Below are 24,736 nucleotides of genomic sequence, written 5' to 3' on the forward strand. Positions count from 1 at the left end.
TAAACTGACTCCTTCCGTCACATGAAGAAAAAGTTAGAAATTCTACCCTGCTTTTGAAAGTAGTTTATCTGGGCTACAAAAGCACTATAATTGGACAATATTACAGCATGTGCCCCTCTTTTCCCCCCATTTCTCCTCGCCTGTCCTGGAGGTGATATACCCCCTCCCCTGCCTCTCGTTGATGAAGGTGCTCCCTGGTGCTTAGGTTCCTGGTGCCTCATTGAAGGGGGTCAGAGCCTTGACTGTGTGTGTCTGCAAGCTATTCAATCGGGAGAGCAGCACAAACAAGCCCAATCATGTGCTCGCGCGATACCCACAGCCGCGCTTTCCAGCAGGCAACACTGGATGGCGATCAAGAGCACGAACCACGGCTAATTTGTTTTTTCCGCTCCCTCGCCAAGGATAAGCGTCTAGATTTTCTGATCGGCATTGTGATAGTGCTGGCGTTAAACATTCAAATAACACCGATCTGAAAACCTAGGCTATGGAGTTCACTTTCAGTTGCCTCATTGGTAATCCAGCAGAGACTAGCCAAGTCAGCACAGACTAGGGTTGCCAACTCTGGTTGGACATATTTCTGGAGGTGTCATCACATGGCACCACAATGCCGTTGAAAGGTCCAGTATGGCGCGCGGCGTGCGCGTGCTCAGTTTGCGCCAGAATGTGCGCTGCCCGCCATATTGGTTAGGGCGCCTTGTAGTCGTCCAGGGCGCCCTCCTGAAGCAGGCGTTAGGCCCACTGCCTGTGCAAATCGGGGACCTAATGCCTGTTTCAAGCCCTTTTTCCAATTGGACAGCGACGCTACGGTCAGTTTTCTCGGGCGCACAGAAACCAAACCAACAGTCCTTAAAGGGACCACTGGAGGCGGCCAAAAAAATGTTAAGTGAAAAGTGTTGTACTTACCCGATTGTGAAGCCAGGAGGAACAAAGGAGCTCCACTGGGTTCCACATTAAAACTGCAGGCTGCTGCGAGGACCTACACTCGCAAACCACTCCCCCCCTCCCCGCCCGACCCCCCACCCCGATTCCCTTTCTCACCCACCCATTCCCCGTGACTGGCACCCACAACAATACAATACAGCCCACAATAAACAACAACAACTTGCATTTATATAGCACCTTTAACATAGTAAAAACAACCCAAGGCGCTTCACAACAGTGATTATCAAACAACATTTGACACCGAGCCACATTAGGAGATATTAAGACAGGTGACCAAAAGCTTGGTCAAAGAGGGAGTTTTTAAGGAGCGCCTTAATGGAGGAGAGAACAGTGGAGAGGTGGAGAGGTTCAGGGAGGGAATTCCAGAGCTTAGGGCCTGGGCAGCTGAAGGCACGGCCGCCAATGGTGAAGCGAAGAAAATCGCGCAAGAGGCCAGAATTGGAAGAGCGCAGTGATCTCGGAGGGTTGTAGGGCTGGAGGAGGTTACAGAGATAGGGAGGGGGGAGGCCATGGAGGGATTTGAAAACAAGGATGAGAATTTTAAAATTATGGCATTGGCGGACCGGGAGGCAGTGTCGGTCAGCGAGCACAGAGGGTGATGGCCACAAATGAGATCAGTGGATCAATCTCCTGTAGACCTGACACCGGTCTCTTTAGATGCCATCATCATCCGAAATACATGGATAGCTCCCGAATTCGGGTGTGTTCCAATTTCTAGGCCAGTGTGCCTTTGTTACAAGCAGAATGACTTCTCCTCAGTGGGACCATACCATTGTAAGAGGAGGTTGATGGATGTAGTTTTCATCAGGCCGCAGTAGGCCTACTGAGTCTGAGAGAAGCACAGACAGAAGCAGCGTGCTTTTTTTTCTAAGCAAGAGTAGAGTTCCTGCATGTTGAATGAGAAGAATCCAAAATAAAATGCTCTATTTAAGCGAAACTGCATTAATCGTACTGAGCAGTCACGGCTCAGAGAGATTACCCGGTGAGAATACCTCTACCTTTTATTGTCACTTCTAGTCACCATTGTGTAAAAGGCCCGCTTCCATTTTGTGTTGCTTCATTTCAATCTGATCATTTATCATTTTATGTTTCTTCTTTTTATTGTGTTCCAGCCCACTTTGCTTTTAGAGCCATTTCGAAACGTCCCCTGTCACAGCCGTCATTCTACAGAAGTCTGGGCTCTCTCTGAACGGGCAACGTAACTGCAGAAGCAGTCAGTTCCGAAAAAAATAAAAAGGGTTGCACTTAATTCATGTTGTTGCAAAGAGTTTTCATGTGCAATGGTTCTCTGAGGAACGCAACATTAGAGTGGAGCGAAACCCAGTTGTTGTGACTTCAAGATTATTATCACTCATTCGACAGACTGTGAGTGGCATTGACACTCATAGAAAACCACTGGATTCTTTTTTGCATAAGTACCTGGAATTGGCCGTCACCGTGTCAGCTGTGGCTCGGTGGTCGCACTCTCGCCTCTGAGCCGGGAGGTTGTGGGTTCAAGCCCCACTCCGGAGATTTGAGCACATAATCCAGGCTGACACTCTAGTGCAGTACTGAGGGAGTGCTACACTGTCAGAGATGCCGTCTTTCAGATGAGACGTTAAACCGAGGTCCCGTCTGCCCTCTCAGGTGGACATAAATAGATCCCATGACACTATTCGAAGAAGAGCAGCGGAGTTCTCCCTCAACCAACATCAATAAAAACAGATGATCTTATCGTTATCACATTACTGTTTATGGGAGCTTGCTGTGCGCAAGTTGACTGCCACGTGTTTTACATTACAAAAGTGACTGCACATCAAAAAGTACATAATTGGCTGTGAAGTGCTTTGGGTCATCCTGAGGTCGTGATAGGTGCTGTATAAAGGCCGGCTGTACTTAAATTAGATAAGTCACTTGGTCCGGATGGGATGCATCCTCGGTTGCTGATGGAAGTAAGGATGGAAATTGCAGAGGTACAGGCCATAATCTTCCAATCCTCCTTAGATACGAGGGTGGTGCCAGAGGACTGGAGAATTGCAAATGTTACACCTTTGTTCAAAAAAGGGTGTAAGGATAAACCCAGCAACTACAGGCCAGTCATTTTAACCTCGGTGGTGGAGAAGCTTTTAGAAACGATAATCCAGGACAAAATTAATAGTCACTTGGTCGAGAGTGCATTAATAAAGGAAAGCCAGAGCAGATTTGTTAAAGGCAAATCGTGTTTAACTAGCTTGATTGAGTTTTTTGATGAGGTAACAGAGAGGGTTGATGAGGGCAATGTGGTTGATGTGTATATGGATTTTTAAAAGGCGTTTGATAAAGTGCCACATAATAGGCTTGTCAGATAAAAGGAAGCCCCTGGAATAAAAGGGCAGTGGCAGCATGGATACGAAATTGGCTAAGTGACAGGAAACAGAGAGTAGTGGTGAATGGTTGTCTTTCGGACTGGAGGAAGTTTTAGGTCGGTATTAGGACCATTGCTTTTCTTGATATATATTAATGACTTGGACTTGGGTGTACAGGGCACAATTTCAAAATTTGCAGATCACACAAAACTTGAAAGTGTAGTAAACAGTGAGGAGGATAGTAATAGACTTCAAGAGGACATAGACAGGCTGGTGGGATGGGCGGACACATGGTAGATAAATTTTATCGCTGAGAAGTGCTAAGTGATACATTTTGGCAGAAAGAATGAGGAGAGGCAATATAAACTAAATGGTACAATTCTAAAGTGGGTGCAGGAGCAGAGAGACCTGGGGGTATATGTGCACAAATCTTTGAAGGTGGCAGGGCAGGTTGAGAAAGTGGTTAAAAAAAGCATACGGATCCTGGGCTTTATAAGTAGTGGCATAGAGTACAAAAGAACATAAGAAATTGGAGTAGAAGTAAGCCATATGGCCCCTCGAGCTTGCTCTGCTATTCAATCAGATCATGATGTGGAGATGCCGGTGATGGACTGGGGTGGACAAATGTAAGGAATCTTACAACACCAGGTTATAGTCCAACAGTTTTATTTGAAAATCACAAGCTTTCGGAGGCTTTCTCCTTCGTCAGGTGACGAAGGAGAAAGCCTCCGAAAGTTTGTGATTTTCAAATAAAACTGTTGGACTATAACCTGGTGTTGTAAGATTCCTTACAATCAGATCATGGCTGATCTTCTACCTCAACTCCACTTTCTCGCCCAATCCCCATATCCCTTGATTCCCCTAGAGTCCAAAAATCTGTCTATCTCAGCCTCGAACATATTCAATGACTGAGCATCCACAGCCCTCTGGGGTAGAGAATTCCAAAGATTCACAACCCTCTGTGTGAAGAAATTCCTCCTCATCTCAGCCTTAAATGGCCGATCCCATATCCTGCGACTGTGCGCCATAGTTCTAGATTCTCCAACCAGTGGAAACAACCTCTCAGCATCTGCCCTGTCATGCCCCCTCAGAATCTTATATGTTTCAATGAGATCTCCTCACATTCTTCTAAACTCCAGAGAGTATAGGCTCAGTCTACTCAATCTCTCCTCATAGGACAACCCTCTGATCCCAGGAATCAATCTAGTGAACCTTTGTTGCACTGCCTCTAAGGCAAGTATATCTTTCCTTAGATAAGTACTCCAGGTGAGGTCTCACCAAAGCCCTGTACAATTGTAGTAAGACTTCCTTACTCTTGGACTCCAACTCCCTTGCAATAAAGGCCAACGTGCCACTTGACTTCCTAATTGCTGTACCTGCATGCTAACGTTCTGTGTTTCTTGTACGAGGACACCCAAATCTTTCTGAACACCAACATTTAATAGTAGAAAAGCAAGGAACTTACGTTGAATCTTTAATAAACACTGGTTCAGCCACAACTGGAATATTGTGTCCAATTCTGGGCACCGCACTTTAGGAAGGATGTGAAGGCCTTAGTGAGGGTGCAGAAAAGATTTACTAGAACAGTTCCAGGGGTGATGGACTTCACTTACGTGGATAGACTGGAGGAGCTGGGGTTGTTCTCCGTGGAGCAGAGAGTTTAAGAGGAGATTTGATAGACGTGTTCAAAATCATGAAGGGTTTAGATAAAGTAAATAAAAAGAAACAGTTCCCATTGGCGGAAGGGTCAAGAACCAGAGGGCACAGGTTTTAAGGTGATTGGCAAAAGAACCAAAGACGACATGAGGAAAACATTTTTTATGCAACGATCTAGATAATCTAGAATGCACTGCCTGAAAGGGTGGTGGAAGCAGATGCAATCGTGGCTTTCAAAAAGGAATTGGATAAATACTTGAAGGGAAAAAAATTTGCAGGGCTACGGGAAAGAGCGGGGGAATGGGACTAAGTGGATTCCTCTTACAAAGAGCCCGCATGGGCTCGATGGGCCAAATGGCCTCTTTCTGCACTGTAACCATTCTACGATTCTATGATAAATGCAAGTCTTTCTTTCCTTGGATGGGCCGACAGTCTGAGCAAAACCTATGACCTCTTTTATTTTCAGTTCCCGGAGGGCTTTTTGGTCCAATGTCCCTATGTGCTGTGGTACTGAGCAATGTAGGCCAGGCAGATCCCAAGCCTTTCTACTGGCCTGGGCTGAGATTATTGATCGTAGCCAAGGCAGTAGTCAGGCCACCACATTCGGCCCCGATTGATGGACGACACCTTAGGTGAACTTTAGATTCTAGGATGAAGAGGGTTAATCAGGGATACTGCAGAAGGCCAGATTGATTCTCCGAAGAGACTTGTTAGTGTAATATTGTGATGCTATTACTTTAGGAACATAGGAACAGGAGTAGGCCATTTAGTCCCTCAAGCCTGCTCCGTCAATCAATTAGATCATGGCTGATCTGTACTTCAACCCCATTTACCCACCTTAGTTCCATATCCCTTGATACTCTAACCCAACAAAAAAATCTATCGATCTCAGCCTTGAAAGCCCCAACTGTCCCAGTAGTCACAGCCTTTTTGGGGGAGAGAATTCCAGATTTTAATTGTAACCGAGTGCAATGTTAGCTTCTCGTCTAAAGAAATATAATAATGTAGCTTGCGTAGTTTTAAAGCTTCGAAATGGCTTACAGTGTCTGGGACCATTGGAATGAAGCCTGTGGGGGAACAAATCAGATTGGGTGCAAATGCCTGTGTGGGAAATGCTGAAGTTGGATGTATGAAAAAGGCCTGTGAATACGTAGGTGGGATGACTCCCAGAGTTGAATATCCTTCAGAAAGGGAAGGAATATGCTGGCTGAAAGGTAGATGGTGTTTACCAGTGCTAATTGCAAGGACTTCAGCAGCAGAGAGGGTGCCATCTGTTCAGACAAGAAGTCTGTGACTCACCTCCTGACTCCCCAAAGCCATTCCACCATCTACCAATTGTAAACAATTTTACAACACCAAGTTATAGTCCAGCAATTTTATTTTAAATTCACAAGCTTTCGGAGGCTTCCTCCTTCCTCAGGTGAACGATGTGAAAATTTATCATTTTCACATCGTTCACCTGACGAAGGAGGAAGCCTCCGAAAGCTTGTGAATTTAAAATAAAATTGCTGGACTATAACTTGGTGTTGTAAAATTGTTTACAATTGTCAACCCCAGTCCATCACCGGCATCTCCACATCATGACTACCATCAACCAAGGCACAAGTCAGGAGTGTGATGGAATACTCTCCACTTGCCTGGATGAGTGCAGCTCCAACAACACTCAAGAAGCTCGACACCATCCAGGACAAAGCAGCCCGCTTGATTGGCATCCCATCCAACACCCTAAACATTCACTCCCTTCACCACTGGCGCACAGTGGCTGCAGTGTGTACCATCCACAGGATGCACTGCAGCAACTCGCCAAGGCTTCTTCGACAGCACCTCCCAAACCCGCGACCTCTACCACCTAGAAGGACAAGAGCAGCAAGCACATGGGAACACCACCACCTGCACGTTCCCCTCCAAGTCACACACCATCCCGACTTGGAAATATATCGGCCGTTCCTTCATCGCCGCTGGGTCAAAATCCTGGAACTCCCTTCCTAACAGCACTGTGGGAGAACCTTCACCACATGGACTGCAGCGGTCCAAGAAGGCGGCTCACCACCACCCTCTCGAGGGCAATTAGGGATGGGCAATAAACGCCGGCCTCGCCAGCGACGCCCACATCCCATGAACGGATAAAAAAAAAAGTTCATGGGAAAGCTGGGAAACGAAAGGGAGGCACAGTAGAGCGTATAAAGGATTTACACCTAGACAAGGAGCTACAGTGAATCTTCCACAGAAGAAGGAAGATGCGGTTGGTGTAGTTTCCAGGACAGAGTGCCCTCTTGTTGTAATGGTCATGTTGCTGCTTTGCTTGTACTTGGAGGTCTGTCATAATTAAAGATTACATTGGATTTTTAAAAATATACGTATGGAATCATAGAATAATACAGGATAGAAGGAGACCAAACGGCCTGTCGTGCTTGTGTCTGATTCGACAGGTGTGAACCCAAATTTTATTTGGAGACAGAGTATACATCATTTGACCAGCAGTGTCCTTGGTCCAGAGAGGAGATAAATCAGCAGGTTCTGATCACTGGCCAGTGGCTCCCTGTGGAAAGTAAGTGTGTGAGTGAGAGTGTGAGCACGGTGTCTTGATATCAGATAAGGGTAAGGTGAGACTTGGCTGTGATGTTCCCTACTAATGGATAGTCTGAGTACACTCACTTGCTCAAGGTGCTGCCTTTGAGATGAGATATTAAACCAAGTCTGTCCGCCCAGGTGGATGTAAAAGATTCCATGACGCTGTTCAAAAAAGAGTGGGGGATTTCTCCCAATGTGCTGGGCAACATTTATCCCTCAATCAACACACCAAGATAGCGTAACTGGTCATTCATCTCATTTGCTGTTTGTGGGATCTTTCTGACCAAGTCTGCCGACATAACAGTGACTAAAGTTCAAAAGTACCTAATTGGCTGTGAAGCATTTTGGGACATCCTGATGATTTGAAAGGCGCTATATAAATGCAAGCTTTTTCTTTCCTTTAGGAATGATGTGGAGATGCCGGTGATGGACTGGGGTTGACAATTGTAAACAATTTTACAACACCAAGTTATAGTCCAACAATTTTATTTGAAATTCGCAAGCTTTCGGAGGCTTCCTCCTTCCTCAGGTGAATGTTCACCTGAGGAAGGAGGAAGCCTCCGAAAGCTTGTGAATTTCAAATAAAATTGTTGGACTATAACTTGGTGTTGTAAAATTGTTTACAATTTCCTTTAGGAAGGGGAGATAAATTGAGACCAGCAAAAAAATCCTGTGATCTGCAACTACTGTTGTATGGAGAAAATGGCCAATCATTTTTCCTGTACATGTTCTCTATTGATAACAAGTCTAAGAGCTCCAAGCGTCATCCTGTTCGCTCCCTGTGGTACAAGTTTATTTCTGGTCACAATCTGTTTTTGACAAAGCGACTTCCATCTGGGACATCTCCCTTCTCCCACCAGACTTGAGATGTGCCAGATTGTCCTGTCACACCGTTATCATTGTAACACATTAAGCTGTGAAAATGGCAGTGCTAAAATGTCAACAAGTCTCATTGGATTTGTTGACACTTCCAACAGGAATTGAAGTTTTCACGCTGAGCCACGACAGGAGTTATTTTGTCATCACTCACTTTAACACTGCAAGTAGAACAGCGTAACTTAAACTTCTCGAGATGGTACTGCGCGGACATTGTAGAGCGAGCTGTCCACCTCCAGCCACCTTCAGCTACTCAACATCTAAATAGGACCATTGTGTAGATACCTGTCTGCTGAGAAATGGACAGTATGCAGGAGTGAAGAGGAGGTGCCTCTCAGCTAAAGTCCTATTCTCTCTCTTCCCCCAAATCGGAATGGTCAACATATTAAAGGGGCACTGTATTTTCTTTTGCAAACCCATTTTTCTTTTCACTGCAAAGTGATGACGCATCACCACATTGTGAAAATGTTATTCTATCATTTGTAGAAGATATCATTACCATAAAAACTGATACACAGCTGTTCCAGCTGTTCTCCCGCCCTGCGAATAAAACCCACTTCCTGCCTAAATCACATTGACAAACTCACAGGTCTTTGTGGATCTGAAGAGAGCAACGATGGGTTAATGGTTCAGTTAGGGACCCTTTGCTTTTTTGTCCACTGCCAAAACATTGAATTCTCCTACAGCCCAATAACGGAATGAATAACTAGCTCGACTTCTGTTTTAAAAAAAAAAGATAAAATCGTATCCTGCATCGAACAAAGCTTCATTTTTGGCAGTTTCACCTGGACCTCTTGAGTAGATTTTTGACTTTACTACTTGGGTGTTAAGTGTCGCCTGGGTGGAGTGCAGAGAGGAAAATTGGATGGAGAAGATTGCACGCTGGTTACAGAACATTCTGGAATATCCTTCCATTAATTAAAATGGAGTGAAAAATCAGGCGGTCTCTGTTGCTAGCAGGCAATCCATCCCGCTGTGTGTTCCCACTCTGCAGTCTGCCCAGGCTATGGTAAAGACAAAAATTTACTCCATCAAATTCAGGTGAGGTTAGATTTGGGGGGATCTTCAAAGAGAGAAAAGAGTCTAGGGTCTACCTTTTGTTCAAAGTTCTCCTCCAACATCTATTTAAAAAAAGAAAAGTAAATTTCTTGACATTTAAAATAAATAATTTCCTTGCCTGATGGAGATCGCTGAGAAAAGAGGAGCCGCCTTCATCTAAAGGCGGCTGACATTCACGTTAGTTGGGGCCATAGCTTGAGACTGGTCTGGGAGCTGAACCTAGAGGTTCCCAATGCCAGCAAAGGATGCTACTGTCTCGGTATGCTACTGGCTAGGTTGTGCTTCCTCCTTTCCTCATGTCATGTCATTTCTCTCACTCCAACAATGAATGCGTAATTGTTCTTTCCAGATAACCGTTGCATGGACAGACGTTTTCTGCCCACTCGCTCGAAACGCCTGGTGGCTTTGGCCAGTTTTCCAGGTGCAGGAAACACTTGGGGTCGTCACCTCATGGAACTCACCACAGGCTATTACACTGGCAGCTATTACTTTGATGGCTCGCTCTACAACAAAGGTAGGATCCCTCAGAAATGAGAAATAACCTCAGGGACGTTCTTTCTGGGAAGGAAGCGGAGGTTGTGTTCAAAAGTTTCAAGGGCCTGAAATGGTCTCTTGAAGTTGTTTTGTGTTAAGTAAGTGGAACGGGGATTTTATATGAAAGGCAATGGTTGCTGTTCATGGTCACTGTCGTGGTGAATTAAAAATAAGTTGTGTCAGTTCTTCAATATGTAAGCACACTCTTCCTGTTCAATCATACCTTCAAACTGGTGAAGAAAATTATTTCATTGATGAAGAAACTGGGTTTAAAAACAGCAGCTGTCCCAGTGTGTGAAGAGTGGTGTGCAAGGCACTGTTTGTCTCATAAATATTCAATTCAGGTAGTCTCCCACTCATCCTTTGCAAGTCAAATGCAGATTCCTTAGCTTCCTCAATCATAACAAAGAATCCTTAGCTAAATTGCAAAGTATGGTTGGGAAACAACCATAATAGGACATTGTCCAAGTGCATAGTTGATTTAATAGTTTTTATGATCAACCAATCCAATAATTTTTTTGGGGGGTGAATGTTGTGCAAATCAAGGTGAAAGGTGCCAGTGCTGGGGAGTGAAACACACTTTCCAATTTTGCTACCCACCATCAAGACTGAGAATTTGCAGGTCAAATATGACACAGCCAACTGCACAGAAAAGCTCTTCATGTAGCAGGGTAAATTGCTAAATTAACGTAGCTAGCAGCTATCTTGGAAATGGATTCCTAGAACAGAGCCAGCTAGTTTACAGACTAAGCCATTACCTGTACATATCCGTAATATATCAAAAATGTTACATCTGATTGCACTTCCTGTCTGCAAAACCTTACTTCCTGTTCTCACATCTTTCTCACATTTATAAATTCTTGCCCATTTTTATAATGGAAACTCCTATGTAAACCAGTCACGCTGTAATTCCACTCTCCCAACAGTGATGGTGCTGTGGCACCTGAGTTTTGTATCACCCACCACTTTAGCATATGCCCCAACCAACTCTACTTCCCAAATTGCCACAAGTTTTTCTATTTAACTATTAATAATAATATAAAATCAAAGTATTATATCAAAATAAGGACAGTATGTTTGACTTCAAATGGGAACTCCGTGCCTTCTAACCCCACTTCACCTGTACACTACATTGGTCTTGACTCCTCAAGTACAGTGTGCCAAGGGAGGTCAAAAGATGTATATTTAGCACAAGCCATTGTGAAGGCTAGGGAGTAGTGAGTGAATTAGCATGCAGAGCCAGATAAAGGCTCTTGTAAATTAAAGTGTTCATCTAAATTGCTCCTGTGAAGTGCCTTGGGACATTTTACTACGTTAAAGGCGCTATATAAATGCAAGTTGTTGTTGTTGTTTAAAATACAGCCAGACTTCTCAAAATAAAAACCAAAATAAAACAACCTTTACTCTGCCCCAACCTCAGAGAAGCTCAAAGGTTGCTGGATGAGTCCCTGCGAGTAGCTAACTTATCTACATATAGAAAGTGAGTGGACCATTAGAGGTTGTGTCACCCAGTCACTGTGGTCTCCTGGAGATTGATTGACTGCCTTTGTGGATTGGAGAGGAATTTCCCATTCTTTCTACCTAAGGATTTTCCACTGTTTTTCGTCTTGCCTTTCCCCGGAGATTGCAAGGCTGCGCGGGTTGGGATGGGGGATGAGGTGGTTGATGGTATGCAGGAGTTACACCACACCAGGATTAGGAGCACTCAACGGACTAATGGCCTTTACTTGTCCTTTATCGTATGTCCGTGCGTGCCCCGACTGCGCCTATGTAGATGATCGCAAGGAGCGAGATAATTCTGTAACTGTTAGTGCTTGTTTTTGTACGTTCACCGGGAACGGGGCTGGCACTGCACAGATTCATTGCATTTAGCATCCTGCAGCAAACGGAGAAGTGACATTTTCATCCCAAATATGTGCGTGCTGGATTTGGCCCAAAATAGAGCAGTTTGCTAACCCACCGTTCCATCCGATTTCCTCTGCTTCCTTTCCCCATGTGTTGCTTTTCATTCCCGCATACACTCAAGGTCCCGTTAAATCATTATCTAATTAAGTTGGGGTGGGCCGCACGGGAGGGGTGTCCATTTTGTCCCTCCTCAGATATTTACCATCATTCAAGCAAAAAGGGGAAAGGGCCTTTGCAGGAGATGTTAATACAGTTGGTCACTGACAAAATTCAATGCAGCTGAATCAAATCACGGTGAACTCAGGCGTTTTGAAGGTGCTTTCGAGTGAAAATAAATGCAGTGTTCCAGTTCACCTGACCTGTAACTGAATGAATAAAACAGCGTTACAGTAAAATTGCTGTGAAAATTTAAGCAATAATTTTCTATTCTTTCGCCCTTACAAAGAAGCAAAGTGTGCCTCAGAGACCAATAGCAACTAACCCGCAGTTATAAAGCATATAGACTCCTACATTCCTTCCACCAACTTGGTGAATATATTGTTTGCTCAAGGGTGTTCAGACTTAAAATGAGCACGGAACAATGTTTGCAATCAATTTGGAATTTCTTCTAGTTCTTTGTCACCAAATATGTCACATAAAAAAAAAAATCAGCCTTATTTGCGAATGCCGTGACACTTTAGTTGAACAATGCGATCGTTTTCATTCACACTTTGAAGTGTCAACATCTTTCAAACGTTTGTCAGTTTGGTGGCTTCATTTCAGGTAATTCCCACATGAGCTTCTTTTATGGTTTTGGTCTGTCCCTCCTCACTTTTACTACAATATAATATCAGGTGGTGTAAAACATAAAGCAAATTCACAGTTTGCCTGGTGGGCTTCTAAACGCATAACTGCAAAAAGCAGGGCTATGGGGATAGAGCAGGGGTCGGGGGTGGGTGGGGGGCGGTAGTGGGACTAATTGGATAGCTCTTTCGAGGAACGATGGGCCGAATGGCCTCCTTCTGAGCTGTAATATCCTATGAAATCCTGTAGGATTCATTCAAGTTTTTGTAAAGGGTATTTTGTAGGGCTTGAGAATAGCTGCAGTTGCCACCCTATCTGAAATCCGCTGATTTACTGTAAAGCAACGATCGAACCTGGGGGCTTTCCTGGCCTATATGGTTCAGTACCACACCGGGCAGTGCCTTTACCAGATCAGCCAGTGGGTGGGAGCTCATTAGGAAGGTTATTTAATAGCACACATCAGTCGTGGTGATAGTATGCTGTTTACATGAGTGTTATCAGCGTCTCTCTCACGCCTCCTTTGGGAACCCCAAGCTGACACATACGTTCCCCGAAAATTTTGAAAATGAGGACCTCATCAGTAAAGCTGTCAAAATGCAGTAATCATACAGCAAATTATTAGAAGCAGCAATCAATGTCACTTTATAATTTACAACTTTGATTTGTTTGAATGCTTAGAAATCTGCTATCATGTTTTTTTCTTGGGCTGTCATTCATTTATTATTCTTTACGCAGCTGTCTGCCTTTTTTTAGCCTCTTACTATCATGTTGATATTAGGAACAAAAAGGTGCAATAGTTCCTTAACACAGACTCCGTCCAGGTGCACAGTAACTGTTTCTGTAATAAAAAGAAAGAACTTGCATTTATATAGCGCCTTTCACGACCTCAGGATGCCCCAAAGCGCTTTACAGCCAATGAAGTACTTTTTGAAGTTTAGTCACTGTTTTGATGTAGGAAACACGGCAGCCAATTTACACACAGCAAGGTCCCACAAACAAGAATGTGATAATCACCAGATAATCTGTTTTTAGTGAAGTTGGTTGAGGGATAAATATTGGCCAGGACACCAGAGAGAACTCCCCATCTCTTCTTCAAAATAGTGTCGTGGCATCTTTTATGTCCACCTGAGAGGGGAGATGGGGCCTTGGTTTAACATCTCATCTGAAAGGCAGCCACTCCAACAGTGAAGCCTGGCCTCAGTACGGCACTGAAGTGTCAGCCTAAATTTTGTGCTCAAGTCTCTGGAATGGGATTATGAACTAACAACCATTCATGATTCAGAGGCGAGAGTGCTACCGACTGAGCCACAGTTGGCTCTAAAAGTTAGGTTCATCGTTAATTTGTCAATGAGCAAATTGCTTTGTTCCCACTGCGACATATCGCTGTTTAATAAACTTGTGTTTGAATTGGGGTTCCATCCTAACTATGGACCCTCGAGTTTGAACCATGCAGATGAGATCAAAGACAAACGCAGCATCACTAAGTATGGCCAAAGAACTTAAACTGAACAAACACAAACTGTAAACCAGGAGAGCAACGTGAACTGTAAAACAAGCCTTATTCAGGAAAAAAGTAGCACTAAAAGGGGATCAGATACACTGGAGAACTCCCAGACAGGCAGATCCTGATGAAGTGGCAATGAAGAAGAGGACCTAATTACACAGTCACTGACTTGGTCATTCCTGCAATTCCTTGGCTGATTGCTTCTTTTATGAAGACAGAGGGAGGAGAGGTGGAGGTGATGCCAGGAAAGCAAGGATTGGCAATATCTATAAGGGAGAAAGCCTCCTACACAGGAAAATGGGAAAGTAGTTCCCAGGTCTTGGTGAGGAGAGGGAGAAACATAATCCAGTAGTGTACGTAAGGACAGAACATGGTTTACGTATAAAATATTGATTTCCACATCCATGGATTTAACCTAAGTGTCCCCTATTGGGCAACTTTATCAAACGTAGATCTCACGAATGACAAGGTACAATATACAGAAAGTCTATCATGGACCAACTCTCTGTAAATGCTTCGAAGTAGAGGACCTAAGAGTATGGATGGCATGCCCGGACACTATATTGGGTGAGCATGTTTCCAGATCACCAACTTGGAGATGATAATTTCAAACCCTGACGCACACATAAAAGTCAATGGAAGCTGGGATTGTTCTCCTTAGCGTAGAGAAGGTTAAGGGGAGATTTAATAGAGGCGTTCAAAATCATGAAGGATTTTGATAAAGTAAATAAGGAGAAACTGTTTCCACTGGCAGAAGGGCTGGTAACCAAAGGATACAGATTTAAGATAATTGGCAAAAGAACCAGAGGGGAGATGACGAGAATTTTTTTTTTAACGCAGCGAGTTATTATGATCTGGAATGCACTGCCTGAAAGGGTGGTGGAAGCAGATTCAATAGTAACTTTCAAAAGGGAATTGGATAAGTACTTGAAGGGGAGAAAATTGCAGGGCTATGGAGAAAGAGCAGGGGAGTGGGACTATTTGATCGCTTTTTCAAAGAGTAGGCAGAGGCACAATGGGCCAAATGGCCTCATTCTGTGCTGTAATTATATGAAAGGAAAATTGGGTGGGGTGTACAATGGATGACTGATCTGCTACCCTCCGTTTACAACTACTGCTGAAAGTTAAAATCAGCCAGGTGTTAGTGAGATCTGATGAATCTCATCCTAAATGAATCTCAGCCAAATTAGTACATGGAGAGATTGAACATCATAAAACTCCATTGGAGCACCTGACCATTCTAGGAAAAGCTGGGGAATTCTCTATAATCTCGATGCATATAAACACTGAAGAACATGCTGCCAGGGTCTGCTTTTGCCATGGGGAACAGCGCCCTTGACGATTTTGAAGTACTCCATTTCAAATGAGTTTGGCTTTAATGAAACAATTGAAAACTCCGGACTAAACACATGATGCCCACTAAGTTAGCTCTTCTGAACTGCAAATAATGAATTCAACTAACCCGATGAATCAGATAAAAGGACTAGTTCCACAGCCCCTGAGGCTAGGCAGCCTTGGTTTCTGATCTGCTGCCGAATGAATTTCTTCTGACAAGGAAAAATACTGAGGAGGAAGAGATTGTAAGAGTTTGGCAACAAAAGAAATTCTGAGACCGTCTTTATATATTTCAAGAAGTGGAGACAAAATTGTTGGCTAGATTTTCAGACAGCGTGTACCCTTCTTTGTGGTTGGCAATGAACGATATAGTAAAAGCCTTTGCAGATAGAAGTATTTTATGAACCGTTAACTTGTTGGAAGCCGGAGCCTTAAGATTGTTAGCTATTGCAATATGGACAGTAGGAGAAAAGGATTTACAATTGTGGGATAGAAAATGGGGGAGGAAGAAGCAAACTTCTTGAAGAGGTTTTCAAATACTCTTAGGCTGAAGGACAATTAGTTTTGAGGGGCTGAATAATGGAGGGAAGAGGAATTCATTCCCTTAATGGGATGCCTAAAGAAGAGAAATCTATCAATATCCTCCCAACAGGTCTAGGTACTTCTGGTATGTGCGAGGCCTAGTATAATATACATCAACCTGGCGAATCAAGTTGCTACATAGAAAGACTTGAAAGAAAGACTTAAATTTATATAAAGCCTTTCACAACCTCAGGACATCCCAAAGTGCTTTACAGCCAATGGAGTACTACTGAAGCATAGTCACTGTTGTAACCTAGTAAGGTCCGTAACCAATTTGCACACAGCAAGGTCCTACAAACAGCAAAGAGATAATGACCAGTTATTGGTAGACGGGAATGAAAAGGGATCTCTCTGAATGGACAATCCAAGCCCGATAAGGTAAATTGAAGAGTCAATGACAATGAAGGGGTCAGTGGTTTGTGAGGGCGAATGCTGGTGGAAGAAAGGAGAGACCCTACTATGATAATGTGTGTTGATCTGGTTTGGCCGCCTGGTGGCGGTAATTTTCGCCTTCACCGCCTGTGTGGTAATCTGGCAGAGTGGATCACCTGCCCGTTCACTGCAGTGGAATGGAAAATGGGTGGTTTCTACAATGGGCAGGGGATCCATTCCCTGAAGATTATCTTCCAAGAGGTGAAGGGTTAAGGTTACACGCAGGATAAAGAAACTTTTTGCCAGTTTTCTCACCTCTGCTGAAGGCATTCACTCTGCGCTCACTCTGAGGTACAGATCCATCTCTGGCAGAGACCTTCGACATTTAGCCCAAATGGTGTTATTCATGTGTGAGCCTTGAGAGAGAGTGTGTTAGTGGAATATTTAACTGTGCAGGCATCACACCCCAGTCTGATCCTGTGTTCACCCAAGAGTCCGCACAGAGCGGAGGTTGGGAATCATGGTTGATTTTCCTCTGCTTAACCTAGAGGCACTCAAGCTAATTGTAGCATCATTGGCTGAGATCAGGCTGTGGATCAAGACTAGAACCTTTCTGATACCGGGTATGTTTCACACATTTAACGTACCGTTCTTGAGAAAACCCTTGACTCAACATTACCTTCCTTAGGATCCCTCCCTAATTTGGGCCATTTCATGTTTCTTTGTGAGCATCCAAATATGGCCAAGTTTGGACCAATTTAGGCTCGTGGAGACTTTTCTCTTTAAAATTAAAAGATGCTCATGATTACGGGTATAAAACAGCCATCAAGCGCAGGAAGATGACAGAGACCCGGCATTCTGCAGTTTGGAGGAGTGTAACTACATTGTAGTTACACTCCTCCAAACTGCAGAATGCAGCTCAAAGTCAAGGCAAACGTTCACAATTTTGGATTGACAAACGCTCCAAGTCTGCACTTTTGCAAAATGGAGTCCTCGGGACTAAACCCAACTGACTGTGTGACTGAGCCTGACCACAAAGCTTCAGCTGGAAGTTAGGGATGGAGCCAGAATCTGGGCTAGCTTCTTGAAAGGGGGCAAAAAGACTTTCAACCTGCAATAAAGCTTTGATGAGGCTAAAAGAGCAAAGTTTTTTTTATTCGTTCACGGGATGTGGGCGTCGCTGGCAAAGCCAGCATTTATTGCCCATCCCTAATTGCCCTCGAAAGTGCAGTGAGCCTGTGGCTGAACGCCAATGCTCAGTTGAACAAAACCAAAACAGCCTCTCACGTTTTATACGAGTACAAATAAAAATGTTATCAAGCCCCCTTCCTCCATTTCCGTTGCCATTATTGAGACCTGAAACTGTCTCCCGCACATTTAATAAAGTGTTAGATGGTCATAAAAAAATAGCTGTTGAATTCCAGGCAATTCCATGACCACATTGAAAAATATTATAACTGGTACCTTCAGTTTATATCTATTGCCTTTACTAGAGGGTGGACTATAGGCTCATGTATGTGATGTTAGCTCTGGCTCAATGGCAGCACTCTCGTCCTCTGAAGTTAGAAGGTTATGGGCTCAAGTCCCACTCCAGAGGCTTGAGCACAATAGCTAGGCTGATACTCCCAGTGCAGTACTGAGGGAGTGCTGCACAGTCGGAGGTGCCGTCTTTTGGATGAGATGTTAAAGCGAGACCCCCGTCTGCCTTCTCAGGTGGATGTAAAAGATCCCATGGCACTATTTCGAAGAAGAGCAGGGGAGTTCTCCCAATACTGAGTCCTGGCCAATATTTAACCCTCAAACAACATCACTAAAAACAGATTATCTGGTCATTATCTCACCGCTGTTTCTGGGAGCTTGCTGTGTGCAAATTGGCTGCCGTGTTTTCTACATTACAACAGTGTCTACACTTCAAAAATACTTTATTGGCTATGAACTGCGTTGAGATGTCCTGAGGTCATGAAAGGCGCTATATAAATGCAAGTCTTTCTTGTTTCTTTTTATGTATGTGCGGTACTTGTATGCGTGTGTCCTTAACACCCAGTCCCCTCTCCAATCCAGAGCTGGTCCAGTTTCTTTTATTCTGTTTGTACAGGATGCTCTACCAGTGAGCGTCAGTAACTCTCTGCTCGACTGGCAGAGGTATGCCTATGGAAGCTTTTATTCCCTCTGAGGGATTCCACCGAATAGCCAGACCAAGAAATATAAATACTCAGAACCGATATTTCTCGGAACATAGGAACAGGAGTAGGCCATTCAGCCCCTCGAGCCTGTTCCGCCATTCAATTAAATCATGGCTGATCTGTATCTACCCGCCTTGGTTCCGTAATCTCAATACCCTTACCCAACAAAAATCTATCAATCTCAGTTTTGACATTTCGAATTGACCCCCAGCCTCAACAGCTTTTTGGAGGAGAGAATTCCAGATTTCCACTGTGCTTTGCAGTATCAGGAAATCACCCCTGAATGGCCCAGCTCTAATTTTAAGGTTATGCCCCCTTATTCTGGACTCATCCACTTCTGGAAGGTTTGAGTTCACAAATCAGTGAGCCTCTGAAATCCACGGGTGTGAGATCCAATAAAACCCGCCTCATTTTCCTACTGCTTGTCTCAGTGCCAATTGTTGGAAGATCCTGCTGGTTACAGTCCAAGAGCTGGTGCTGAAGGATGTTTACAATGAATACAGATGGACAATCAATGCTTTAAGAATATATGTAACTAAGAATAGGGGTAAGCAAACTACATCATCTCATAGCTGTGGCCAAATCCCCATTCCTTCCTGTCACTTGGTCGTACAAACTTAGCTCACCTTCACCGTACTAATAACTTAGCCAATGGCTCCATGAGTAAATGGACCATGTGGTGGGGCCACTGATCAGTTCAGATGAGAACAGTCCAAGGTTCGATCCCTGGTCAGTGCTGAGCCCTCTGATATCACCTGAGGAGTTTGGGGCTATTGCAATCGTCCTGGGTCAGAGGAGAGGATAATTGGTCGGAGTGAGTATTTCTGGATGTCAGGTGAGGGTGGTTGGGCTTTGAGCTTTCGTGTGCGCACAGCCACGGTTAGGTTTTAGGGTTTCAGCCTGGTTTTCTACTTGTCCTCACACATTTTTGAAGGATGAGATCAAATAAGCAAGCAGCATAAAGATACCATTCTAGTTCAACTGTTAATACATACCTTGAAGCATTTTTAAATGGAACGTGCTTAGCTTGAATGAAATGTGATACAAAGCTGTCAGAAATTAAATAACCTAAGGTTGGTGCAATAAAACTGATTTTAATAAATCTGAAATCTGCTATCAAACAAAATTATAAGAAATGGTTCAACATTCGTTGTTCCAATAGCAGCCCATGTATTTCTTTGAATATTCGTTTGCAAGAGGCTTATTCTACTCATCAGATGGAAGCTCAACTAGTTACAGAAAAGTCAAAGAGACCAGAACAATCGCTGATTCTGCACTGGTACCAAATTATTTTCAGTACTTTTTGTGACTGATTGTTTTACTGATCAATGGTGCACCAGCAAACTAGAAAAGTATTTTTAAACGGTGACTGTTTCCCACAGCCGGCTCTTAATCAAAGACCAGCCAAATGTGGAGTGCCCATATGCCCTTGGTTAGGGGCGTGCAATTCCTCCAGACGTAAGACAGTGGGGTCGGAAACCTGCGGGCTTTTGATTCCAGCGTAGATGCCAGGATCCACCCGCCAAGTGACCCCGCCAGAGTTGATGGGGATCAAAGACAGGTCGTCTTATTTAAATAATGGTAGCAGGTGCCCTCTCCATTGAGAGCTGCATCTTGGGCACTCACCTACCCCAGGAGGCTGAGAGTCCCAGCACCTTGTCTAGGGGATGGTGACGGGGTATTCCCTCCAGAAACATCTCAATATTTTGACCATGAGCCCCCTTTATAAGGAGTTGAGAGAAAAGTTAAAAATGATCCAATCGTCAGGGGTCCAGGTCATGCCCCAAGTCTCGACTCTCAAGATGGGCTGCACCTGATCATTGGGTGGGCCAGTACACCTGTTCTCATTCAGTGTACCAACCCGCCATTCATCTGCCAGGCCTCTGACTGGAAACTCCCAACCCTGGAATCTCCTGCTCCCTGGCCACAACTCCAAACATGATGCCAGCCTTGGTCGGTGTGGGCATAGGCTCAGCCTCTGACAAGGCCCTGCGGAAACCCTCTGAGGAACCCTGGAAACCTGACATACCTAATTCATGGCTCTTCTGCTGCACTCCCACTGGATTTACGTCGGGAGCATGCTGGAATGGCTATGGATTTTCATTCGCACAGATCTTCCAGTTAACTTTCCAACACTGGCAGTTACCCATTTAGCAGCTAGGTAGACTGGAACCCACTTGTGGTGAGTTCCTTGCTCAGAAGGATTGCTCATATAGGAACATTTTACCAGTTGGAGCATTTGGAGCAATACCTAATCACTGGAAGACACAAACCCAAGTAGTTCACATTGAGTAACTGGTTGAACGTGAAATACAGGCCCGTTTTGCAATCACACCACATGGATGGAGGTGTTTGGCATCGAATTGTGCCCTATTGAGATACTAAGCCCGTCTGCCAAATCAGAGTGATGAGCACAATAAGTGCCACAGGAATATGATCATTGCCATCACCGTCGGAGATCCACAGTTTGAAATGCCAGAACCTACATTGTAAGTGTAGGCCAAGGTGTCAAAGCCCTTGGCACCCAAAAAACAAAATAAAAAAGAATTTAAAATGCCAGATTTTACTGTTAGGCTATTCAAAAAGTGCAGTAAATTAAGAAATACTTTGCAGTTCCATCTGTTTCTACTTAGTAATCAGCACTGCAAATTGGAAAGATGCTGGGTTTTTTAAAAGTTGATGTGCCTCAAGCCCGCCCGCCTCCAAGAAGCATTAATTTTAGCAGTTCTTGGCTCAGTTGCTGGATGGAACAATACGCAAGTGGCAGATTTTTCGAAAAAAATACATATATATATATATATATATATATATAGCCAGCTCACCCATAATTCATTGATTTCAATGCAAATGTCATGAATTTGCAGGTTAAATGAATGTGGTTAATCATCTATCAAGTGGTTCAAAGTTATTTATTGAGGCATGTGATCACGCAGATGCAAAGGGGCCTTTTTAGCTCAGGCAAATTAATAACTAAATCTGACAAGAGTAATTCATCAAAAGGCATGAGAAAGGACTGATGTCGGGGAATTTGTGAGCGAGAGGTTCCTCCTTCAGCATCCAAGATGTGTGGAACAGTCAGTCCCTGCACTTAGATGAAATATCGTCTCACCATTCTGACCCAGAATAAAATCCAGAATGAAGCTTAATGCTATTGTGTTTAGAGTTATATTTTACATATGAAAATGACGGGCAGGAAAAGACCAGCTGGCCCATTAAACCCGCCCCACACTCATGATGCCTGGAGCATCCTGACTGGACAATTATGAGGATAGGTTGTATAAATTTAGTTGCTAGTCCCTTGAGTTTAGACAGTTGAGGGGTGATCTAATTGAGGTGATAAAAGGGTTTGATAGGGAAGATACTTAAGAAAAGACATACTTGCTCTCGAGGCAGTACAAAGAAGGTTCACTCGGTTAATCCCGGGGATGAGGGGGCGGACATATGAGGAGAGGTTGAGTTGATTGGGAGTCTACTCATTGGAGTTCAGAAGAATGAGAGGCGATCTTATTGAAACATATAAGATTGTGAAGGGGCTTGATCGGGTGGATGCAGTAAGGATGTTCCCAAGGATGGGTGAAACTAGAACTAGGGGGCATAATCTTAGAATAAGGGGCTGCTCTTTCAAAACTGAGATGAGGAGAAACTTCTTCACTAAGAGGGTGGTAGGTCTGTGGAATTTGCTGCCCCAGGAAGCTGTGGAAACTACATCATTAAATAAATTTAAAACGGAAATAGACAGTTTCCTAGAAGTAAAGGGAATTGCGGGCAGGAAATTGGACATGAATTTAGATTTGAGGTTAGGATCAGATCAGCCATGATCTTATTGAATGGCGGAGCAGGCTCGAGGGGCCGATTGGCCTACTCCTGCTCCTATTTCTTATGTTCTTATGTTCTTATTAAGATACAGAGAAGCTTTTTCCTCTGGTGGGGAATCCAGAACAAAGGACCACAATCTTAAAATTAGAGCTAGGCCGTTCAGGAATGAATTCAGGAAGCACTTTTTCAGACAAAGGGTACTGGAAATCTGGAATTCTCGCCTCCAAAAGGTTGAGGATGCATGGGGGGGCGGGGGGGGGGGGTCAATTGAAATTTTCAAGACTGAGATCGACAAATTTTTATTAGGTAAGTGTATTGAGGGATGTGGAGCAAAGGCGGTTAAATGGAGTTGAGCTACAGATCAGCCATGATCTAACTGAATGGCAGAACAGGCTCGAGGGGTTGAATGGCCTATTCCTGTTCCTATGTTCCTATCATTGTCAATATGATTTTCAGCATAGCTGTTCTACTGGGGAGCTTGTTGCCTAGGTTACTGAAACTCTGCTACGCAACACTTTGATGAAATATCTGTTATTGCCTGGAACAGCTCCAAAGTCTTTGCAAGGACTGGGACCAGACTCTATTTTAAAAAAAATAATTTTCACTCTCTGTGCTATGCGCACTGTCTTCCATATGTTTGCTTACTTTGGAGACTTTAAGAAGCACCCACAAAACTTTGCCCGTTTCCTCTTCAACAACAACAACTTGCATTAACGTAGCGCCTTTAACATAGAAAAACACGCCAAGGCACTCCACAGAGATATAATCAAAAAAAAAATAGATACTGAGCCAAAGAAGAAAAGTTTGGTCAAAGAGGTGTAGCAAGCAATGTGGAGGATAGTAATAGACTTCAGGAGGGCATGGACAGACCGGTGAAATGGGCAGACACATGGCAGATGAAATTTAACGCAGAGAAGTGTGAAGTGATACAATTTGGAAGGAAGAATGAGGAGAGGCAAAATAAACTAAATGGTACAATTTTAAAAGTGGTTCAGGAACAAAAAACCCTGGGGGTGCACATATACAAATCTTTGATGGTGGCAGGACAAGTTGAGAAGGCTGTTAAAAAAGCATATAGGATACTGGGCTTTATTAACAGAGGCATAGGGCCCGATATTAGGAGGGAGGAGGGTTGCCACCGGAGGGGCGACAGGGCGCGTGGGTAACCTGCCCAGTAAAATCGGTGGGTTCCCCACACGATCGTAAGTAAATTGAAGCCACTTACCTTGGCTTCCAGGTTTTGCGCTGGAAAGCTGCGCAGCGGGCGGACTGCGCACCCGCATCATAGGTTGTCAGCTGGAGGACCCCTATTTAAAGGGTCAGTCCTCCACTGACTGATGCTGCAGAAAATAGGCAAAATTACAGCATGGAGCAGCCCAGGGGGAAGGCTGCTCCCAGGGTTAATGATGCCTCACTCCAGGTCGTACTGGATGGGGTGAGGAGGAGGGGGAGGACAGAGATCTTCTCCCCGACGGGCGGGAGGAAGTGGCCTGCCTCTGCCACCACAAAGGCCTGGCCCGAGGTGACAGAGGAGGTCACCTGCACCGCCAACATATCACGCACCTGCATATAGTGCAGGAGGCGCTTCAATGACCTAAGTAAGTCAGCCGAAGTGAGTACACTTACTCATTCCCCTACACTCCGTCTGCCACATCACCGCCCCCACCCCACATCTCCTTCTGCACTGCCAACACTACCATGTCACATCACTCCTCACACCCACTCAAAGCTCATCCTCATCTTACCTGCACTTATTCACCTCGTCAGTACTCACCCCGCCACTACCACTCAACCCAATCCTCATGGCTCTATCTGATACTCACCCTCTGATGCATCTCTTTCACGGTCAGCCTCACCCCACCTGCCACTACCTGTGCTGCAGCCACAGGGCATGCATCACGTATGTGTAGTAGGAAGCGTAAGGCAAAAGTGTCGTGAGCATGAAGGGGATGCACAGGCGTGTTTGAGGGTTTGTCATGGTTTTTACTTATATTTGATTTCTGATCAACTCACATTACATATTATATTGTCACCACTACTGCCACGTCTTGGCCATTCTTGACTGGCTTTGTGCAATAATGCCCTTTCATGAGGTTCTCCATGAACACCCTTGATGCCACCCATTGGGTCACCGTACAGTGGGTGTATGTATAGTTGCACGACTACTTTGTGCAGGTGCCTGTTGCGCAGCGTTGTGTTGTGTAGCCCCACGTGGCGGAGGTGGACGGCGTGCCTGGCGAGGCTGGTGATGTTGCTTGTCCTCCATTGGAGTGATGAATGCACCAAGGACCCCC

The 24,736-nt window shown here is 44.4% G+C and overlaps 1 protein-coding gene across 1 annotated transcript in view; it reads left to right on the top strand.

The window, feature by feature from the left end:
* The window catches only part of wscd2 (WSC domain containing 2), a 208,760-nt gene that overhangs the window by 134,361 nt on the left and 49,663 nt on the right, over positions 1 to 24,736 (top strand). Inside the window, exon 6 of the mRNA XM_068006335.1 lies at positions 9,778 to 9,942. Within this exon, the coding sequence (XP_067862436.1) occupies positions 9,778 to 9,942 (165 nt within the window). The remainder of the gene's footprint in view (positions 1 to 9,777; positions 9,943 to 24,736) is intronic.

Source organism: Heptranchias perlo, chromosome 25, assembly GCF_035084215.1.
Source record: "Heptranchias perlo isolate sHepPer1 chromosome 25, sHepPer1.hap1, whole genome shotgun sequence".
In the NCBI taxonomy this organism is placed as follows: domain Eukaryota; kingdom Metazoa; phylum Chordata; class Chondrichthyes; order Hexanchiformes; family Hexanchidae; genus Heptranchias; species Heptranchias perlo.